The sequence below is a fragment of the Trachypithecus francoisi genome, unplaced genomic scaffold (assembly GCF_009764315.1).
Source record: "Trachypithecus francoisi isolate TF-2019V2 unplaced genomic scaffold, Tfra_2.0 Lachesis_group20, whole genome shotgun sequence".
NCBI classification, from domain to species: Eukaryota; Metazoa; Chordata; class Mammalia; order Primates; family Cercopithecidae; genus Trachypithecus; species Trachypithecus francoisi.
The window spans coordinates 68,539,415-68,555,854 of record NW_022681466.1 but is presented as its reverse complement, the minus strand read 5'-3'; the positions used below and the strand labels follow the sequence as shown (position 1 = coordinate 68,555,854).

The 16,440-nt window shown below is 51.2% G+C and overlaps 1 protein-coding gene across 4 annotated transcripts in view; it reads right to left on the bottom strand.

Annotated features, from left to right (window-relative positions):
- Positions 1 to 5,022, bottom strand: part of NCBP3 (nuclear cap binding subunit 3) — a 47,443-nt gene extending 42,421 nt beyond the window's left edge. For all 4 annotated transcript variants that reach the window (XR_004430892.1, XM_033185073.1, XM_033185072.1 and 1 more), the window contains exons 1-2: positions 4,779 to 5,022; positions 1,802 to 1,867 (exon numbers count right to left, since the gene is read on the bottom strand). Coding sequence is in view for 3 of the 4 variants with exons in the window: in XM_033185073.1 (XP_033040964.1) it covers positions 1,802 to 1,867; positions 4,779 to 4,961 (249 nt within the window). In the remaining variant the exon portion in view is untranslated. The remainder of the gene's footprint in view (positions 1 to 1,801; positions 1,868 to 4,778) is intronic.
- Between the last annotated feature and the right edge of the window lie 11,418 nt (positions 5,023 to 16,440).

The following is a 16,440-nucleotide window of genomic DNA, read 5'->3' as shown; positions in this document are numbered from 1 at the left end:
AGAGGTTGCAGTAAGCTGAGATCGCACCCCTGAATTCCAGCCTGGGTGACAGAGTGAGACTCTGCCTCAAAAAAAACAAAACAAAACAAAACAAAAACAAAAACAAACAACAAAAAACAAAAAAAGCATTATAAAAAGGTAGGCATGAAATATATTTTTATTTTTGCTTTTATGTATTCAATACAGCAATATATATTATCAGAAATGTAATACAAAATTCTGTTCCAAACTTAACGTTACACATTAAAATCAGAAAAAAGGTCTAAAACGGAACATCACTGATTAAAGCAAGTTACATGTATTGACTACATATAAGGAAAATAATAGACTTGACTATATGAGGTGTCACAATGAAGGTGGTAATCTGGTAATAGCAATCATTAGATACAAGGCAATAGTCTTTTTTTTTTTTTTTTTTTTTTTTGAGACGGAGTCTCGCTGTGTCGCCCAGGCTGGAGTGCAGTGGCGCGATCTTGGCTCACTGCAAGCTCCGCCTCCCGGTTCCCGCCATTCTCCCGCCTCAGCCTCCGAGTAGCTGGGACTACAGGCGCCCGCCACCGCGCCCGGCTAGTTTTTTTTTGTATTTTTAGTAGAGACGGGGTTTCACCGTGTTAGCCAGGAGGGTCTCGATCTCCTGACCTCGTGATCCACCCGCCTCGGCCTCCCAAAGTGCTGGGATTACAGGCTTGAGCCACCGCGCCCGGCCCAAGGCAATAGTCTTAAGCACTGAGAATAATTCACTTGACTTGGGTTTCAGACTTTAGACAGCCAGACAATCAGGAAGTCCTCTTTTTCTGGGTCTACAGCTAATGAGGAATAAAGACCGTCAAGGGCCTACTATGCTGGGCACGGTGGCTCACGCCTGGAATCCTAGCACTTCAGGAGGCTGAGGCAGGTGGATCACCTGAGGTCAGGAATTCGAGGCCAGCCTGACCAGTATAGTGAAACCCCATCTCTACTAAAATTACAAAAATTAGCCAGGCGTGGTGGTGTGCTCCTGTAGTCCCATTGACTCAGGAGGCTGAGGCAGGAGAATCGCTGGAACCCAGGAGGTGGAGGCTGCAGTGAGCCTAGATCGTACCACTGTACTCCAGCCTGGGCAACAGAGCAAGACTCCATCTAAAAAAAAAAGAAAAAGAAAAAAAAGCGGGGGTGCCTACTATGTGCCTGGCACTTTTCATATTTTGTTTCATTTCAAGTGGAAACAGTACATATTTTTTTTAGAAATGGACATACCATTGAAAAAAGCATTCCCAGTCCTGGACATTTTCTTAGAAATGGTTCAACACAGTTATCTACATAGAGTGATTTTATCTTTTCATGGCTGTAAGAACACACAAATGTTGCCTGCACCGTTTCAGGATGCATGAAGACATCGTTGTATAACACAAAATTTTTTTTTGTTGTCCATGCTGGAATGTAGTCGCACGATTTCAGTTCACTGCAGCCTCAACCTGGCAGGCTCAAGCGATCCTCCCATCTCAGCCTCCCGAGCTAACTACAGACCTGCACTACCACACCCAGCTAATTTCTGTATCTTTTGTAGAGACGGGTCTCACTATGTTGCCCAGGCTGGTCTCGAACTCCTGGCCTTAAATAACCTACTTGCTGGGCCTCTCAAAGTGCTAGGATTATAGGCATGAGCCAGTGTGCCCGGAAAATAACATCATTTTTTTTTAGAAAGAAAATTTAAATCCAGCAACAAAAGAAAAGAGGAAATATTTACTGTTAAGTCCTAGGGATCAAGTTCATTAAGTTCACTTGCTTATCAAGCAAATAAATAAATCATAGCCTGTCTTACCTTGGAGGTGACATCAATTCCAGTGATGAAGCTGCCAGCCTTGTTTTCGTATCTTCTGCTCGTGTCCTAACACAAAGGAGAAGGGTGAGAAATTCAGAGAGCAATTGAGGAAAAACCTAGGATAAAAGTCGGGCTGACAGCTGGTTCTTCTTTTTTATTTTTTATTTTCATTTTTATTTTTTGTGACAGTGTCTCGCTCTGTTGACCAGGCTGGAGTGCAGTAGAATGATCACAGCTCACTGCAGCCTCGACTCCCCAGGCTCAAGCCATCCTCCCACCTCAGCTTCCCCAGTAGCTGGGCCCTCAGGCATATGCCACCACACCCAGCTGATTTTTTTTCTATTTTTGTAGAGACAAGGTCTCCCTATGTTGCCCAGGCTGGTGTCCAACTCCTGGGCTAAAGCAGTCCTCCTGCCTCAGTCTCCCAAAGTGTTAGGATTACATGCGCGAGTCACCACACAGAGTCTGGTTCTTTTTGTTTATCTGTTTGTGTTATCACCTAGGCTGGAGTGCAGTGGTGCAAACTCGGCTCACTGCAACCGCCACCTCCCGGGTTCAAGCGAATCTCCTGTCTCAGCCTCCTGAGTAGCTGGGATGACAGGCATGTGCCACCATGGCCAGCTAATTTTTGTATTTTTAGTAGAGACGAGGTTTCACCATGTTGGCCGGCTGGTCTCAAACTCCTGACCTCAGGTGATCCGTCTCTCTCAGACTGCCAAAGTGCTGGGATTACAGGCGTGAGCCACCGCACCTGGCCAGTCTGGTTCTTTTTGAAGAGTCATTCTTTTCAAAACCCTTCCCCACCCCTGACAACCTTTTATTAAGAAGCCCCATCCCAGTGATTCCATGGTATCAATCAACCACTCCAATAAGAAGAGCAGAGCCTGTCCAAAACCTGAAGTGATTCCACCAACTGAAAGTATCCATGTAAAGAAAAATCTAAAGGCTTTTGTGGAAAATGTCAAAAGATGAAGCATAGTCACTTAGCTCCCCAACCTAATCTGAACAAATTCCCCATGCCCAGCCACCAGGGGGAGCACAACCCTCCACCTCAATGCAGAAGGTCCAGCCTTCACCCAGAATTCCTGAGGCAAATACAGCACAGTGCAATGCAAAGGGGATGGGATTTGGAAACCAAGCGAGGACTGAAGCCTCAGCTCTGACCGTCACTAATTACAGGACACTGTATAGTTTCCTTGACCTCGCTGGTTCCCAGTTTCCTGCGTGGTATCTACCTGCCTTCCTGACCTCTTTTACTGCCCTTCCATTAGTGCTACAGAACCTTGCAACAATCCTGGACCCGTCCCAGACCCTCTGTGCTTGCTATTGCCCCTGCTGGGGGAACCCCTTTTCAGTCTTCACAAGGTTGGCTCCTTTCTGTCATTGAGAGTTTATATGGAGCATAAACTCCAGCAGGGAGGTTGATCTTGACCAAGCACCTAGGGATGTGTCTTGGTACATAGTGAGAGATGCAATAAATACATGTTGGCCAGGCACGGTGGTTCATGCCTGTAATCCCAACACTCTGGGAGGCAGAGGCGGGAGGATCACCTCAGGTCAGGAGTTCGAGACCAGCCTGGCCAACATGGAGAAACCCTGTCTCTACTAAAAATACAAGATTAGCGGGACATGGTGGCACATCTCAGCTACTTGGGAGGCTGAGGCAGGAGAATCACTCGAACCCAGGAGGTGGAGGTTGTGGTAAGCCGAGATCGCACCATTGGGCTCAGCTACTCAAGAGGCTGAGGCAGGAGAATCGCTTGAACCCAGGAGGCAGAGGGTGCGGTGAGCTGAGATTGTGCCATTGCGCTCCAGCCTGGGTAACAAGAGCGAAACTCCGTTTCAAAACAAAACAAAAACCACGTTGAACTGAATGACTGAAAGGATGATAACAGCTACTTCACAACTGCAGTGATACTTACTTATTTTGGTTTTGTTTTGTTTTTGAGATGGGGAGAGGGGAAAGGAGGGACCTCGAAGTGGTGTTGCTATATTACTGAGGTTGGTCTGGAACTTAGACCTGAATAGCTAGCACTAAAGGTGTCCATGGCCAGTATATTTAAGTGACACAATGTAGTGAATGGTAAATGCTAATATATTAGCTGTTGTTAATCATAATCAATAACGTTTGCCATCTCTAGCGATCATACCTTAACCTTTCTCCATAACTTCAGTCTAAATATGTTGACATGTGGTGAAAAGTAGTTCATATTAGGTTAGAAATTAAGAGGAGTCATCCAGGCCTCAAACCAGCTCTAAGAACTGGATATACAGCCACCAAGTCACAAGCAAAACACCTCACCATCCCCAGCGCGGTAAATGAGGGACCAACGGCGTCTATTGATCGTTTGCTAGTCTGCTTTCACTAAGAGTGAGATGCTGGGGCCACGGTGTAGGTGCCAGTGGAGCTGCGGGGGGGGGGGGGGGGGGGCGGGGGGAGGTGGCGCGGCGCAAGATGACCCTGAAGTCACGACAGAAACAGTGAGTTTCTGCTGCTGACAAGTGCAGCGCTCCCAAGAGAAAGCGCGAGTGCCATGTTTCACAGATACAAATTCCTCCAGGGCAAGACCCACAGGAGACCGGGTTGCTGGCGCCACCCAACAGCTCCTTCTGGGCTGCTCCCGGTTCTGTTCCCGCCCAGGGCTCCCCCTTTATCTCAGCCCTCCAGACACTCCTCACTCACCCCTTTGCACAGCACGGCTCAGAGGGGGCAGCAGAGGGGGGTCCTCAACTCTCTCCCAGCTCTCCGCCACCCCCTCCAGCCCCCTCAACACCCATTTCCGGCGCACCGGCGTCCTTTCTCCCGCTCCGCGTCCCTCCTCCAGCCCGGCGCCCCCGTCCCCAGGACGCTGCCTCCCTTCTCTCCCGCTCCCCTGACTTCCCCGGCTGGGGCTCCAGCCACCGCCCCTTCCGGCCCCCTCCGGCGCTGGGCACTAGCCCCGCGACCTCCTCCTTGCCCCCCGACCCCCGCCCGTACCGGGATCAGTTCCTTGAGCGAGCGCCGCACGGGCACGATTTCCAGCTCGCCCTCCTCCACCTCCATGGGCTCCGGCTCGCCACGGTCAACACCCGACTCCGCCTCAGGGGACGGGAGCCCCAGGTCTGGCCCCGCCGGGGCCTCCGCCTTCACCGACACCCGCAGGCCCCGTACGGCCGCCATAGCTGCCTGCCGGCCGCACCACCGAGAGCCCGCCCCTTACGGCTGCCGGCTAGAGCGCCGCTGCCACTGGCCACAGAGGCGCTGCCGCAGCCACCTAGAGCGTCGCCTGCTTCGGCCAGAAGGTCGCCCTCAGCGCCCCCGCCCCCTGGTGGCGGGAGGAACCCGGGCGGGCTGCGCGGGCGGGACCTGGGGAGGAGAAGGCGGGACTGAGCGGGAACGGGGGCGGGGCCTGCGGGAGCGACGGAGCTTGGAGGAGACCGGGGTAGTCAAGGGTTACAATGTAGCTACGCCTTGAGGCTAAAACCTGTACTAAAAGCCAACTTTACTGAGCGATCAACATGGGCCAGACACTTTCAAGCGCTCGAACAACTCTTAGAACAACTCTATGAAGTAGATCCTATTATGTCCCCCGTTTCATATATGAGGAAACTGAGGTATAGAAATTGACCCGAGGTGACGCCTTTTAAGGGATAAAAACTGGATCTAAGTCTTCCAGAGTTTACGATGAGCCTTGATATATCACGTCTGGGCAATCTGTAGGTTTATGAAGTTACTTGCCGTGCCTGCCTTTGTCTCTTAAAAGTCTCCCCAAAATTGGCCCATGTTACATACACAAAATTTGAGACTCCAAGAGGGAGGGACCTGCCCAAAGGCCAGAACTTGGACACTGATTTCCTGACTCCTGAGGGTGCCATCCACTGCAGACCTGTGAGCGTAGTTTCCTGCGGATACTTCTAAGGAGAGCCTGGTGGGGCAGAGGGGTTGTCTAGGCGTCCCGAGGTGTCACTGATCAGCTGTTAGGTTCTGAGTCCTGATTTTCTTTCTCTCTTTCTTTCTTTTCTTTCTTTCTTTCTTTCTTTCGTTCGTTCGTTCGTTCGTTCGTTCGTTCTTCCTTCCTTCCTTCCTTTCTTCCTTTCTTTTTTCTTCCTTCCTTTCTTCCCTTTCTTTTCTTCATTTCTCTTTTTCTTCCTTCCTCCCTCTCCTTCCTTCCTTCCTTCCTTCCTTCCTTCCTTCCTTTCTTTCTTTTTCTTTCTTTCTTTCTCTTTCTTCTTTTTTGTAGAGACAGACTTTCACCATGTTAGCTAAGCTGGTCTCAAACTCCTAACCTCAAGCCATCCACCTGCCTCGGCCTCCCAAAGTTCTGGGATTACAGGCGTGAGCCACCGTGCCTGGCCTGAGTCCTGATTTTGCATCTTCCTCCCTGGGTAGCCTTGGACAGGTTTTTGGGTCTGTTTTCGCATCTGAGGAGGGCATGGGTGAAACCCTACAGTCTCTGAGGCCCTATCAGTGCTGACCATGGAGGAGCAAATAATGATAAACCAAGGAAGAGCATGGTCAGCATCGGACACACCTGGGTTTCAAGCTGGCTGGCCCTGCCCCATCCACCATGTGTGACCTTAGGCAAGCTGCTTAGCACTTTGGAGTTTCAGTTCCTTCATCAGTAAAATGGACCATTACCTACCTCCAAAGGAGGTTGTGAGGATTAAATGTGATAATTTATATGTAGATACAGGGTCCAACAGAAGGGGTGGTTTTTCTTAATTTTGGACTACATCATAGTTTTTCTTAAATTTGGGCTAAATCTTAGGATAAACACAAGACACAGCTGTTTAGAGGACTAGTTTTATTTGACGAATGGGACACAAAGTAGTTTTAAAAATCGGGTTGAGGCCGGGCACGGTGGCTTATGCCCGTAATCCCAACACTTTGGGAGGCCAAGGTGGGCAGATCACAAGGTCAGGAGATTGAGACTATCCTGGCTAACATGGTGAAACCCCATCTCCACTAAAAACAAAACAAACAAAAAAAATAGCTGGGCGTGGTGGCATGCACTACTCGGGAGGCTGAGGCAGGAGAATCACTTGAACCCAGGAGGTGGAGGTTGCAGTGAGCTGACATTGCGCCACTGCACTCCAGCCTGGGCGACAGAGCAAGACTCTGTCTCCAAAATAAATTTTAAAAAATTGGGTTGAATGCATACATAGAATGCATGCGGGTGTGTGTGTGTGTGTGTGTAATTTTGAGCAAAATGTGTAGTTGGGGTGGCCAGCTATAGGTGACAGTCACAGCTCCCACCATTACTAGGTCTGTGGGGTTAGGGGATGGGAGAGGAAGGTTGGGCAGGCCCTTCTCCCTGCTGGGGAGGAGCCTTGTTGCTTGAGGACTCAATTCAGTGAGGATTCAGCGTTGCAGTTTGGTGCCATTCAGAAGAGCCCCAGCGCCCTGGCACACCAGCTGGCAGGTACATGAGGAGTCCAGGACAAGCCGGGACATCGGGCAATCATCAAGACTCCTAGCACTTGTCAGGAAAGCCCTCTGTGCTTTGCTCTTTGTGGTCACCTTACTCACTGTCTCCCACCCCCTTTCCTGTTCGCTCGCAGTGCAGCCCTGCTCAGTTGGAGCCACAGAGATTTTAGGAAGGTGGTAAAGGCTCATTTTCAAAAAGTTAAAAAACGTGACTCTCGGCCGGGCGCGGTGGCTCAAGCCTGTCATCCCAGCACTTTGGGAGGCCGAGACGGGTGGATCACGAGGTCAGGAGATCGAGACCATCCTGACTAACACGGTGAAACCCCGTCTCTACTAAAAAAATACAAAAAAAACTAGCCGGGCGAGGTGGCGGGCGCCTGTAGTCCCAGCTCCTCGGAGGCTGAGGCAGGAGAATGGCGTAAACCCGGAGGCGGAGCTTGCAGTGAGCTGAGATCTGGCCACTGCACTCCAGCCTGGGCGACAGAGCGAGACTCCGTCTCAAAAAATAAATAAATAAATAAATAAATAAAAATGTGACTCTCAAACAGATGTCAAATGAACACGTCAAAGCTGTTATCCAGTCATTAGTAAATGGGGAAACCAGTAGAAACGTTAAGAATAGTTCGAAGGGGAACCTGAATGAATATGTAATTGGTCAGTCAAAGGAATGCTAAGATGAATTTGACAAGGCAAGTTAATGTCCTATAAGGCAAGAAACTAGAATCTCCAGGATTCCCTTTACCACCAGACAGAAAACATTTGCATTACTACTGGACAGGAATTATTTACTCGTTATGAATTTTCTTTTTTTTTTTTTTTTTGAGACAGAGTCTCGCTGTGTCGCCCAGGCTGGAGTGCAGTGATGCAACCTCGGCTCACTGTAAGCTCCGCCTCCTGGGTTTACGCCATTCTGCTGCCTCAGCCTCCCGAGTAGCTGGGACTACAGGCACCCGCCACCATGCCCGGCTAATTTTTTTTTTTTTTTTTTTTTTTGTATTTTTAGTAGAGATAGGGTTTCACCATGTTAGCCAGAATGGTCTCAATCTCCTGACCTTGTGATCCGCCCGCCTTGGCCTCCCAAAGTGCTGGGATTACAGGCGTGAGTCACCGCGCCCGGCCGCTTGTTATGAATTTTCTTTTTCTTTTCTTTTTTTGAAACAGAGTCTCGCTCTGTTCCCCAGGCTGGAGTGCAGTGGCTCGATCTCAGCTCACTTCAAGCTCTGCCTCCCGGGTTCCCGCCATTCTCCTGCCTCAGCCTCCCGAGTAGCTGGGACCACAGGCGCCCGCCACCTCGCCCGGCTAGTTTTTTGTATTTATTAGTAGAGACGGGGTTTCACTGGGTTAGCGAGGAGGGTCTCGATCTCCTGACCTTGTGATCCGCCCATCTCGGCCTCCCAAAGTGCTGGGATTACAGGCTTGAGCCACCGCGCCCGGCAGTTATGAATTTTCTATAAACCACTACTCTCAGTTGTAAAATACCCTAATCAATAGTGCATAAGAAGTCAGACAGGCCGGGCGCGGTGGCTCAAGCCTGTAATCCCAGCACTTTGGGAGGCCGAGACGGGCGGATCACGAGGTCAGGAGTTTGAGACCACCCTGGCTAACACGGTGAAACCCCGTCTCTACTAAAAAAATACAAAAAGCTAGCCGGGCGAGGTGGCTGGCGCCTGTAGTCCCAGCTACTCAGGAGGCTGAGGCAGGAGAATGGCGTAAACCCGGGAGGCGGAGCTTGCAGTGAGCTGAGATCCGGCCACTGCACTCCAGCCTGGGCGACAGAGCAAGACTCCGTCTCCAAAAAAAAAAAAAAAGAAGTCAGACAAAGCTATACATCTGTAGAGAATCAGATGGTTCCCCAGGCAGATAACACCTGGCACAGTACCAAGAGGGCATTTTCCTTTTTCCTATTTCCAAAGCCTGGATATATATTTTTTTTTTAGCTGGAGTCTCACTTTGTTGCCCAGGCTGGAGTGCAGTGGCACGATCTTGGCTCACTGCAGCCTCCGCCTCCCAGGTTTTAAGCAACTCTCTGCCTCAGCTTCCTGAGTAGCTGGGATTACAGGCACGTGCCACCATGCCAGGCAACTCTGTATTTTTAGTAGAGACGGGTTTTCACCATCTTGGCCAGGCTGGTCTCGAACTGCTGACCTTGTGATCCACCTGCCTCAGTCTCCCAAAGTGCTGGGATTATAGCTGTGAACCACCATGCCTAGCCATCTCCCTCTGCTTACTCCTTTCCTCTCTTACCCAGTAAGGAGGGGAATAAAAATAATGGAATCCTACTTCTCCTGGAGGGGCACAGGGAAAAGCCATGGAAAGGTAATGTGAGCTCCTCAGGTGAAATCAGATGCTCCCTGAGGGCTGGTAACCTGGTGCACTGGCCTGAGCCGATGCCCCACTGATTGAAGCAGGGATGTTTTTTTTTGTTTTTTTTTTTTGAGACAGAGTCTTGCTCGTCGCCCAGGCCGGAGTGTTTTTTCTTTTTTTTTGAGACAGGGTCTTGCTTGTCGCCCAGGCTGGAGTGCAGCGGCACGATCTCTGCTCACTGCAAGGTCCGCCTCACGGGTTCACGCCATTCTCCTGCTTCAGCCTCCTGAGTAGCTGGGACTACAGGTGCCCGCCACCTCGCCCGGCTAGTTTTTTTGTATTTTTAGTGGAGACGGGGTTTCACTGTGTTAACCACGGTGGCCTCGATCTCCTGACCTCGTGATCCTCCCGCCTCGGCCTCCCAAAGTGCTGGCATTACAGGCACAAGCCACCGTGCCTGGCCGGGGATGTTCTTTAGTGCAGTTTGAGGTTGGGTGCCCCCCACGCCTCACACTCCTCAGTTCACAGCTGTCCTTGGAACATGTGCAGGTCAGTCATTGAGGAAAAGTTTCCGTGGTTGAAGAAAAGATCCTGAGGCAGCTGACCCTGGTGGGGGCGCTGTATCTATGTGCCCCATCCACTGCATAGCTAAATTCTTGTTTGTTTGTTTTTTTGTTTTTCTTTTGAGGTGGAATCTGTCTCTGCCGCCCAGGATGGAACGCAGTGGTGCGATCTTAGCTCACTGCAAAGCTCCACCTCCCGTGTTCAAGCAATCTTCCTGCTTCAGCCTCCAGGGTAGCTGGGATTACAGGCGCCTGCCACCACGCTGGGCTAATGTTTTTGTATTTTTAGTAGAGACAGGGTTTCACCATGTTGACCAGGCTGGTCTTGAACTCCTGACCTCAGGTGATCCACTTACCTCAGCATCTGAAAGTGCTGGGATTATAGGCGTGAGCCACTGCGTCTGGCCGTAGTTAAATTCTTGCAAGGACCGTCTTCCCTCACTTTCTCCATTCTCCCTGTCTCCATCTCCCTCACTTTCTTCCCCCCACCCCCAAGACAGAGTCTTGCTCTGTTGCCCAGGCTGGAGTGCAGTGGTGTGATCTCAGCTTACTACAACCTCCACCTCCCGGGTTCAAGCGATTCTCCTGCCTCAGCCTCCCAAGTAGCTGGGATTATAGGCACCGCCGCCAGGCCTGGCTAATTTTTGCATTTTTAGTAGAGATGGAGTTTCACCATGTTGGCCAGGCTGGTCTCGAACTCCTGACCTCATGATCCACCCGCCTCAGCCTCCCAAAGTGCTGGGATTATAGGCATGATCCACTGTGCCCGGCTATGTCTCTCACTTTCTAGACCTTCCCCCTCACCTCCCTTGAGCACTCGGCATCATGGACGCTGAGGGCCACTCCCAGTTCCTGAAACCACACAGGCTCTGCTGTGATCATGCCACTCTGCTGTGATCATGCCAGTCTTGGTTTTCTTTTTTTTCTCCACCGCTCCTGCCCTAGGGCCTTTGCGGGTTCTTCCAACTTCCGCAACAGTGGCATTCTGCCAGGGCTCAATTCTGGGCCCCTTTCTTCGCACTGCCTCAGCTAGCTCGCCACACGCATGGCTTCCAACTCCACAGCCATCCACATGCTGAGGGCCCCCGCGTCTCCATTTCCAGTTCTCGCCTCTCCCTTGAGCTCCAGATCCTCACGTCCAGCTGCCTCCTGGATGTCTTCCTTTGAATGTAGCAAGGCGGGTCCATTCCTGTGTTCCCTCACTCTCTGATCAGCACCACAGTCAATCCAGGTGGGCATGGCTGGAAGCTTGGGGGGCCCCCCAACCCCTTCCTCTCCCACCCGCATGGCCAACCCGTGCATGGTCTTGTCACTCTGGCCTCCCGCATATCCCTCATGTCCGTCTACTTTTTTTCATCCTGGCCACATCCTACTAGCATCCCTTGAGTGGACACTGCCACAGCCTCCTCACTGCTCTGTTTTTCTGGTCCTTCTACTCCCGTCCTTCTACACCGTAACCAGAGAAATCTTTATTGTTGTTGTTGCTGTTGTTGTTTGAGACAGGTTCTTGCTCTGTTGCCCAGGTTGGAGTGCAATGGTGCCATCTTGGCTCCCTCAGCCTCGACCTCCTGAGCTCAAGCGATCCTCCTGCCTCAGCCTCCTAGGTAGCTGGAACCACAGGCCTGTACCACCACATCCAGCTAGTTTTTGTTTTTTGTAAGATGGGGTCTCAGTTTGTTGCCCAGGCCGGTCTTGAATTCCTGGGCTCATGAGATCCCCCTGTCTTGGCCTCCCAAAGTGCTGGGATGACAAGCATGAGCCACCACATCTGGATTACAAGCGTGAGCCACCGCACCCGGCTGACAAACATGAGCCACGGTGCCTGGCTTGAGTGATGTGTCTTTTCAGCACACATGCTGCAGCCCCTGTCTACTCTCCAGCTTCATCTCTCACGACTCTCTCCTCACTCCTAGCATCACTTCAGTTCTTGGAAAGCACCAAGCTCCCTCCTCCCACAGGCCCTTGCACAAGCCAGGCTCCCTGCTCAGAGCTTTCTTCTCCCTCCTTCACTTGGTCTAGTGAGTTCTGTCTCAACTTCAGGTCACAGCTGGAACCTTCCTTGCTCTGGGAAGCCTTCCTAACTACCCTCAGAGAGCTACTCACCACAAGCCTTTCCTATAAAGTGCCCATCACTTCAAAATCATCCAAGCACCTGCATGGCAACTTGATTCATGTCTGTCTGCTGCAGCAGAATGTGAGAACCATGAAAGCAGCAACAGTGATGGTTTGGCTTAGTGTCTAACTCAGAGCCTGGTTACAGAAGGCCTGGGACAAAGATTGAAGGATGGATGGATGGATGATAGACAGATGGACGTATCAAAAGGAAATGAGACTTTTGCCCATACTAGATTTAGTAACACAGAGCCCCAGAGCTACCACCTCCCTTTACCAAATTCTAGACCAGGGCTATTCATGTCACCCCTGCTGTCGGTGGCTCATGCCTGTAATCCCAGTGCTTTGGAAGGCCAAGGCAGGCGGATCACAAGGTCAGGAGTTCGAGACCAGCCTGGCCAACATGGTGAAACCCCGTCTCTACTAAAAATACAAAAAATTAGCTAGGCGTGGTGATGGGCACCTGTAATCCCAGCTACTTGGGAGCCTGAGGCAGGAGAATCACTTGAACCTGGGAGACAGAGGTTGCAGTGAGCCAAGACTGCACCACCGCACTCCAGCCTGGGTAACAGAGCGAGACTCTGTCTCAAAAAAAAAAAAAAAAAAGGCCGGGCGCGGTGGCTCAAGCCTGTAATCCCAGCACTTTGGGAGGCCGAGACGGGCGGATCACGAGGTCAGGAGATCGAGACCATCCTGGCTAACACGGTGAAACCCCGTCTCTACTAAAAAAAATACAAAAAAACTAGCGGGCGAGGTGGCGGGCGCCTGTAGTCCCAGCTACTCGGGAGGCTGAGGCAGGAGAATGGCATAAACCCGGGAGGCGGAGCTTGCAGTGAGCTGAGATCCGGCCACTGCACTCCAGTCTGGGTGACAGAGCGAGACTCCGCCTCAAAAAAAAAAAAAAAAAAAAAATCACCTGGGAAGCTGAAAAGGTTACATACTGTATGATTCCAACAATATGACATTCTGGAAAAGGCAAATCTATGGAGACAGTAGACAGTAAAAAGATGAGTCATTTAATAAAGGAAGAAGGGAGGGGGAGAGATGAATAGGTAAAGGACAGGATTTTTAGGGCAGCGAAACTATTTTTTTTTTTTTTTTTTTTTTTTTGAGATGGAGTCTCACACTGTCGCCCAGGCCTGGAGTGCAGTGGTGCGATCTCGGCTCACTGCAACCTCTGCTTCCCGCGTTCAAGTGATTCTCCTGCCTCAGCCTCCGGAGTAGCTGGGAATACAAGCACCCATCACCATGCCCGGGTAATTTTTATATTTTTAAGAGCCGGAGTTTCACCATATTGGCCATGTTGGTCTTGAACTCGTGACTTTGTGATCTGCCTGCCTGGGCCTCCCAAAGTGCTGGGATTATAGGCGTGAGCCACCACATCTGGCCACAGCAAAACTATTGTATGTGACACTGTAATGGTGAATACATGTCATTATACATTTGTTAAAACCCATAGAATAGCACAACTCAGTGAGTCCTAATGTAATCTGTGGACTTTGGTTAACAATAATGTCTCAAGATTGGCTCATAAATGGAAGCAAATGTATCCCAATGCAAGATGTTAATAATAAGAGAAATTGGGCAGCGGGAGGTGGCAGTTGAGGGGATATATGGGAACTGTCTGTCCTTCCTTCTTTCTTTTCTTTTATTTCTTTTTTTTTTTCAAAGGGTCTCACTCTGTTGCCCAGGCTGGAGTGCAATGGCGTGATCTCAGCTCACTGCAACCTCTACCTCCTGGGTTCAAGCAATTCTGCTGCCTCAGCCTCCTGAGTAGCTGGGATTACAGGTACCCGCCACCACGCCTGGCTAATGTTTGTATTTTTAGTAGAGACGGGGTTTCACCATGTTGGCCAGGCTGGTCTCAAACTCCTAACCTCAAGTGATCCACCCGCCTCGGCCTCCCAAAGTGCTGGGATTACAGGCGTGAGCCACCACTCCCAGCCCTGTCTGTATCTTCTGCTCAATTTTTCTAAAAACCTAAAACTGCTAAAACAATTTTTTTTTTTTTTCTTTTGAGACGGAGTCTCGCTCTGTCGCCCAGGCTGGAGTGCAGTGGCTGGATCTCAGCTCACTGCAAGCTCCGCCTCCCGGGTTTACACCATTCTCCTGCCTCAGCCTCCCGAGGAGCTGGGACTACAGGTGCCCGCCACCTCGCCCGGCTAATTTTTTTTTATTTTTCAGTAGAGACGGGGTTTCACCAGGTTAGCCAGGATGGTCTCGATCTCCTGACCTCGTGATCCGCCCGTCTCGGCCTCCCAAAGTGCTGGGATTACAGGCTTGAGCCACCGCGCCCGGCCTAAAACAATTTTTTAAATATAAAATACATTTTTAAAAAAGATCCTGACACCCAGACTACATCCTTGACCATTTGAACCAGAATCTCTGAAGGTGGGACCTAGGCATGAGGATTTTTAAAAAACTCCCTCAGAGATTCTAGAACTGCCCCTTTGAACTGAATGGGGAGTTGGGGGTTGGGGTGGAGGGAGCAGGCCGACTGCAGTGGGGAGGCCTTTCTTAGCTTTGGGGTGTGTTTCGCAGGGAGGTAGATGGATATTGGCACAGATTGCCTTAAAGAAGCTGGAGCGCCTAAGGGCACGGAGAATCTCGTCCCTGTGAACGCTCCAGTGCCTTAGGCGGACCGAGTGAGAAGTTTAGCGGGTGCCCTCCTGTGCTGCAATTCTGCATCGATCTGGTGACCATTTCGATGAACCCACCGAGGGATTTTTCCAGCTGCTGAATAGACCTTGGAGGGTGGAGTCAACCTTGACAAGCAGAGGCAGGGATTGAGGGGAGGCAGTGTCCTGCAGGAATGGGCGGGCCTGAAGAGCAATGGGAGCCAGGCAAGAGGGTGGGACAGGAGTGGGGAGGGCATCCAGAGGGGCTGGCGGGGCCTTGAGCACCAGGCCGAGCACCATGGGGACCATGGCAGGGTTCTGAGAGGGGCATGGTCAGGTGGGTGCTCAGAAAGATCACTCGGGCAGCCAGGGAGGGCATGGACCAGAGGGCCAAGGACCAAGGCTAGGAGACCAGTAAGGAGGCGAGAGATGGAGAGGGCTGCATTTGAGGGGCTCCAGTGGTGGGGAAGAAATGAGAACAAGATGGGCTTACTGGTCTTGGTGTCTGGGGAGCTTCTGCCTGGAAGCTTGGGGGACCCCCAACCCCTTCCTCTCCCACCTGCATGGCCAGCCCACGCATGGTCTTGTCACTCTGGCCTCCCGCATATCCCTCATGTCCGTCTGCTTCTTTTCATCCTGGCCACATCCTACTGGCATCCCTTGAGTGGACACTTGAGTTAATCAAACCCAAAGAGAGGGTTGTGGGAACCCCAACTCGAAGCCAGTGGGACAGAAACTCCAGAGGCTGGACTTGTGACTGGTGTCTGACTGAGGGACTGTCTTGTGGGCTTGTGTCAACCTGTGGGATCTGATACTGTTTCCGAGTAGACAGTGTGAGAATTGAGTTAGAAGACACCCAGCTGGTGTTTGCTGCAGAAGGGATATGGGGGAGGGGGCACTCCACACAGTTGGTCTCAGAAGTCTTCTGTGTTCACTGCTGTGCTGTGAGAGCAGAAGAAAAAGTTTGCATTTTTTGCATTCAAACCCCATGGGAGGTGGGCGTGGTGGCTCACGCCTGTCATCCCAGCACTTTGGGAGGCCGAGGCGGGAGGATCACCTGAAGTCAGGAGTTCAAGACCAGCCTGGCCAACATGGTGAAACCCCGTCTCTACTAAAAATACAAAAAATTAGCCGGGGCGTGGCGGCGGGCACCTGTAGTCCCAGCTACTCGGGAGGCTGAGGCAGGAGAATCGCTTGAACCCAGGAGGCGGAGGTTGCAGTGAGCCGAGATCGCACCATTGCACTCCAGCCTGGGCAACAGAGCAAGTCTCAAAAAAACCCAAACAAACAAACAAACAATACCCCACGGGAGTATTCCCATTATACCAATAAGGGAACAGAGGCTCCTCCAATGACCTGCCAAAGATCACACACTGTTTAAGTAGCAAAGCTTGGATTCAAGCTCAGGCCTGTGTGACCTCAATGATGACTCTTTTCATCACTGCCCTGGAGGGCCGTACCATGGGAACAGAGGTGCGGGGTCCTAAAAGTCTACCAGTCTCCAAGGCTAAGTGGAGATGGGAGGTCACTGGGCTCCCAGTGACCTCCTGTGACACCATAGGGACCTCTGCCCCAAGAGAAGCGGCTATGGCTCCTACCTGGACCAGACCTTGGCCTCCTGAGCCCCTGAGATCA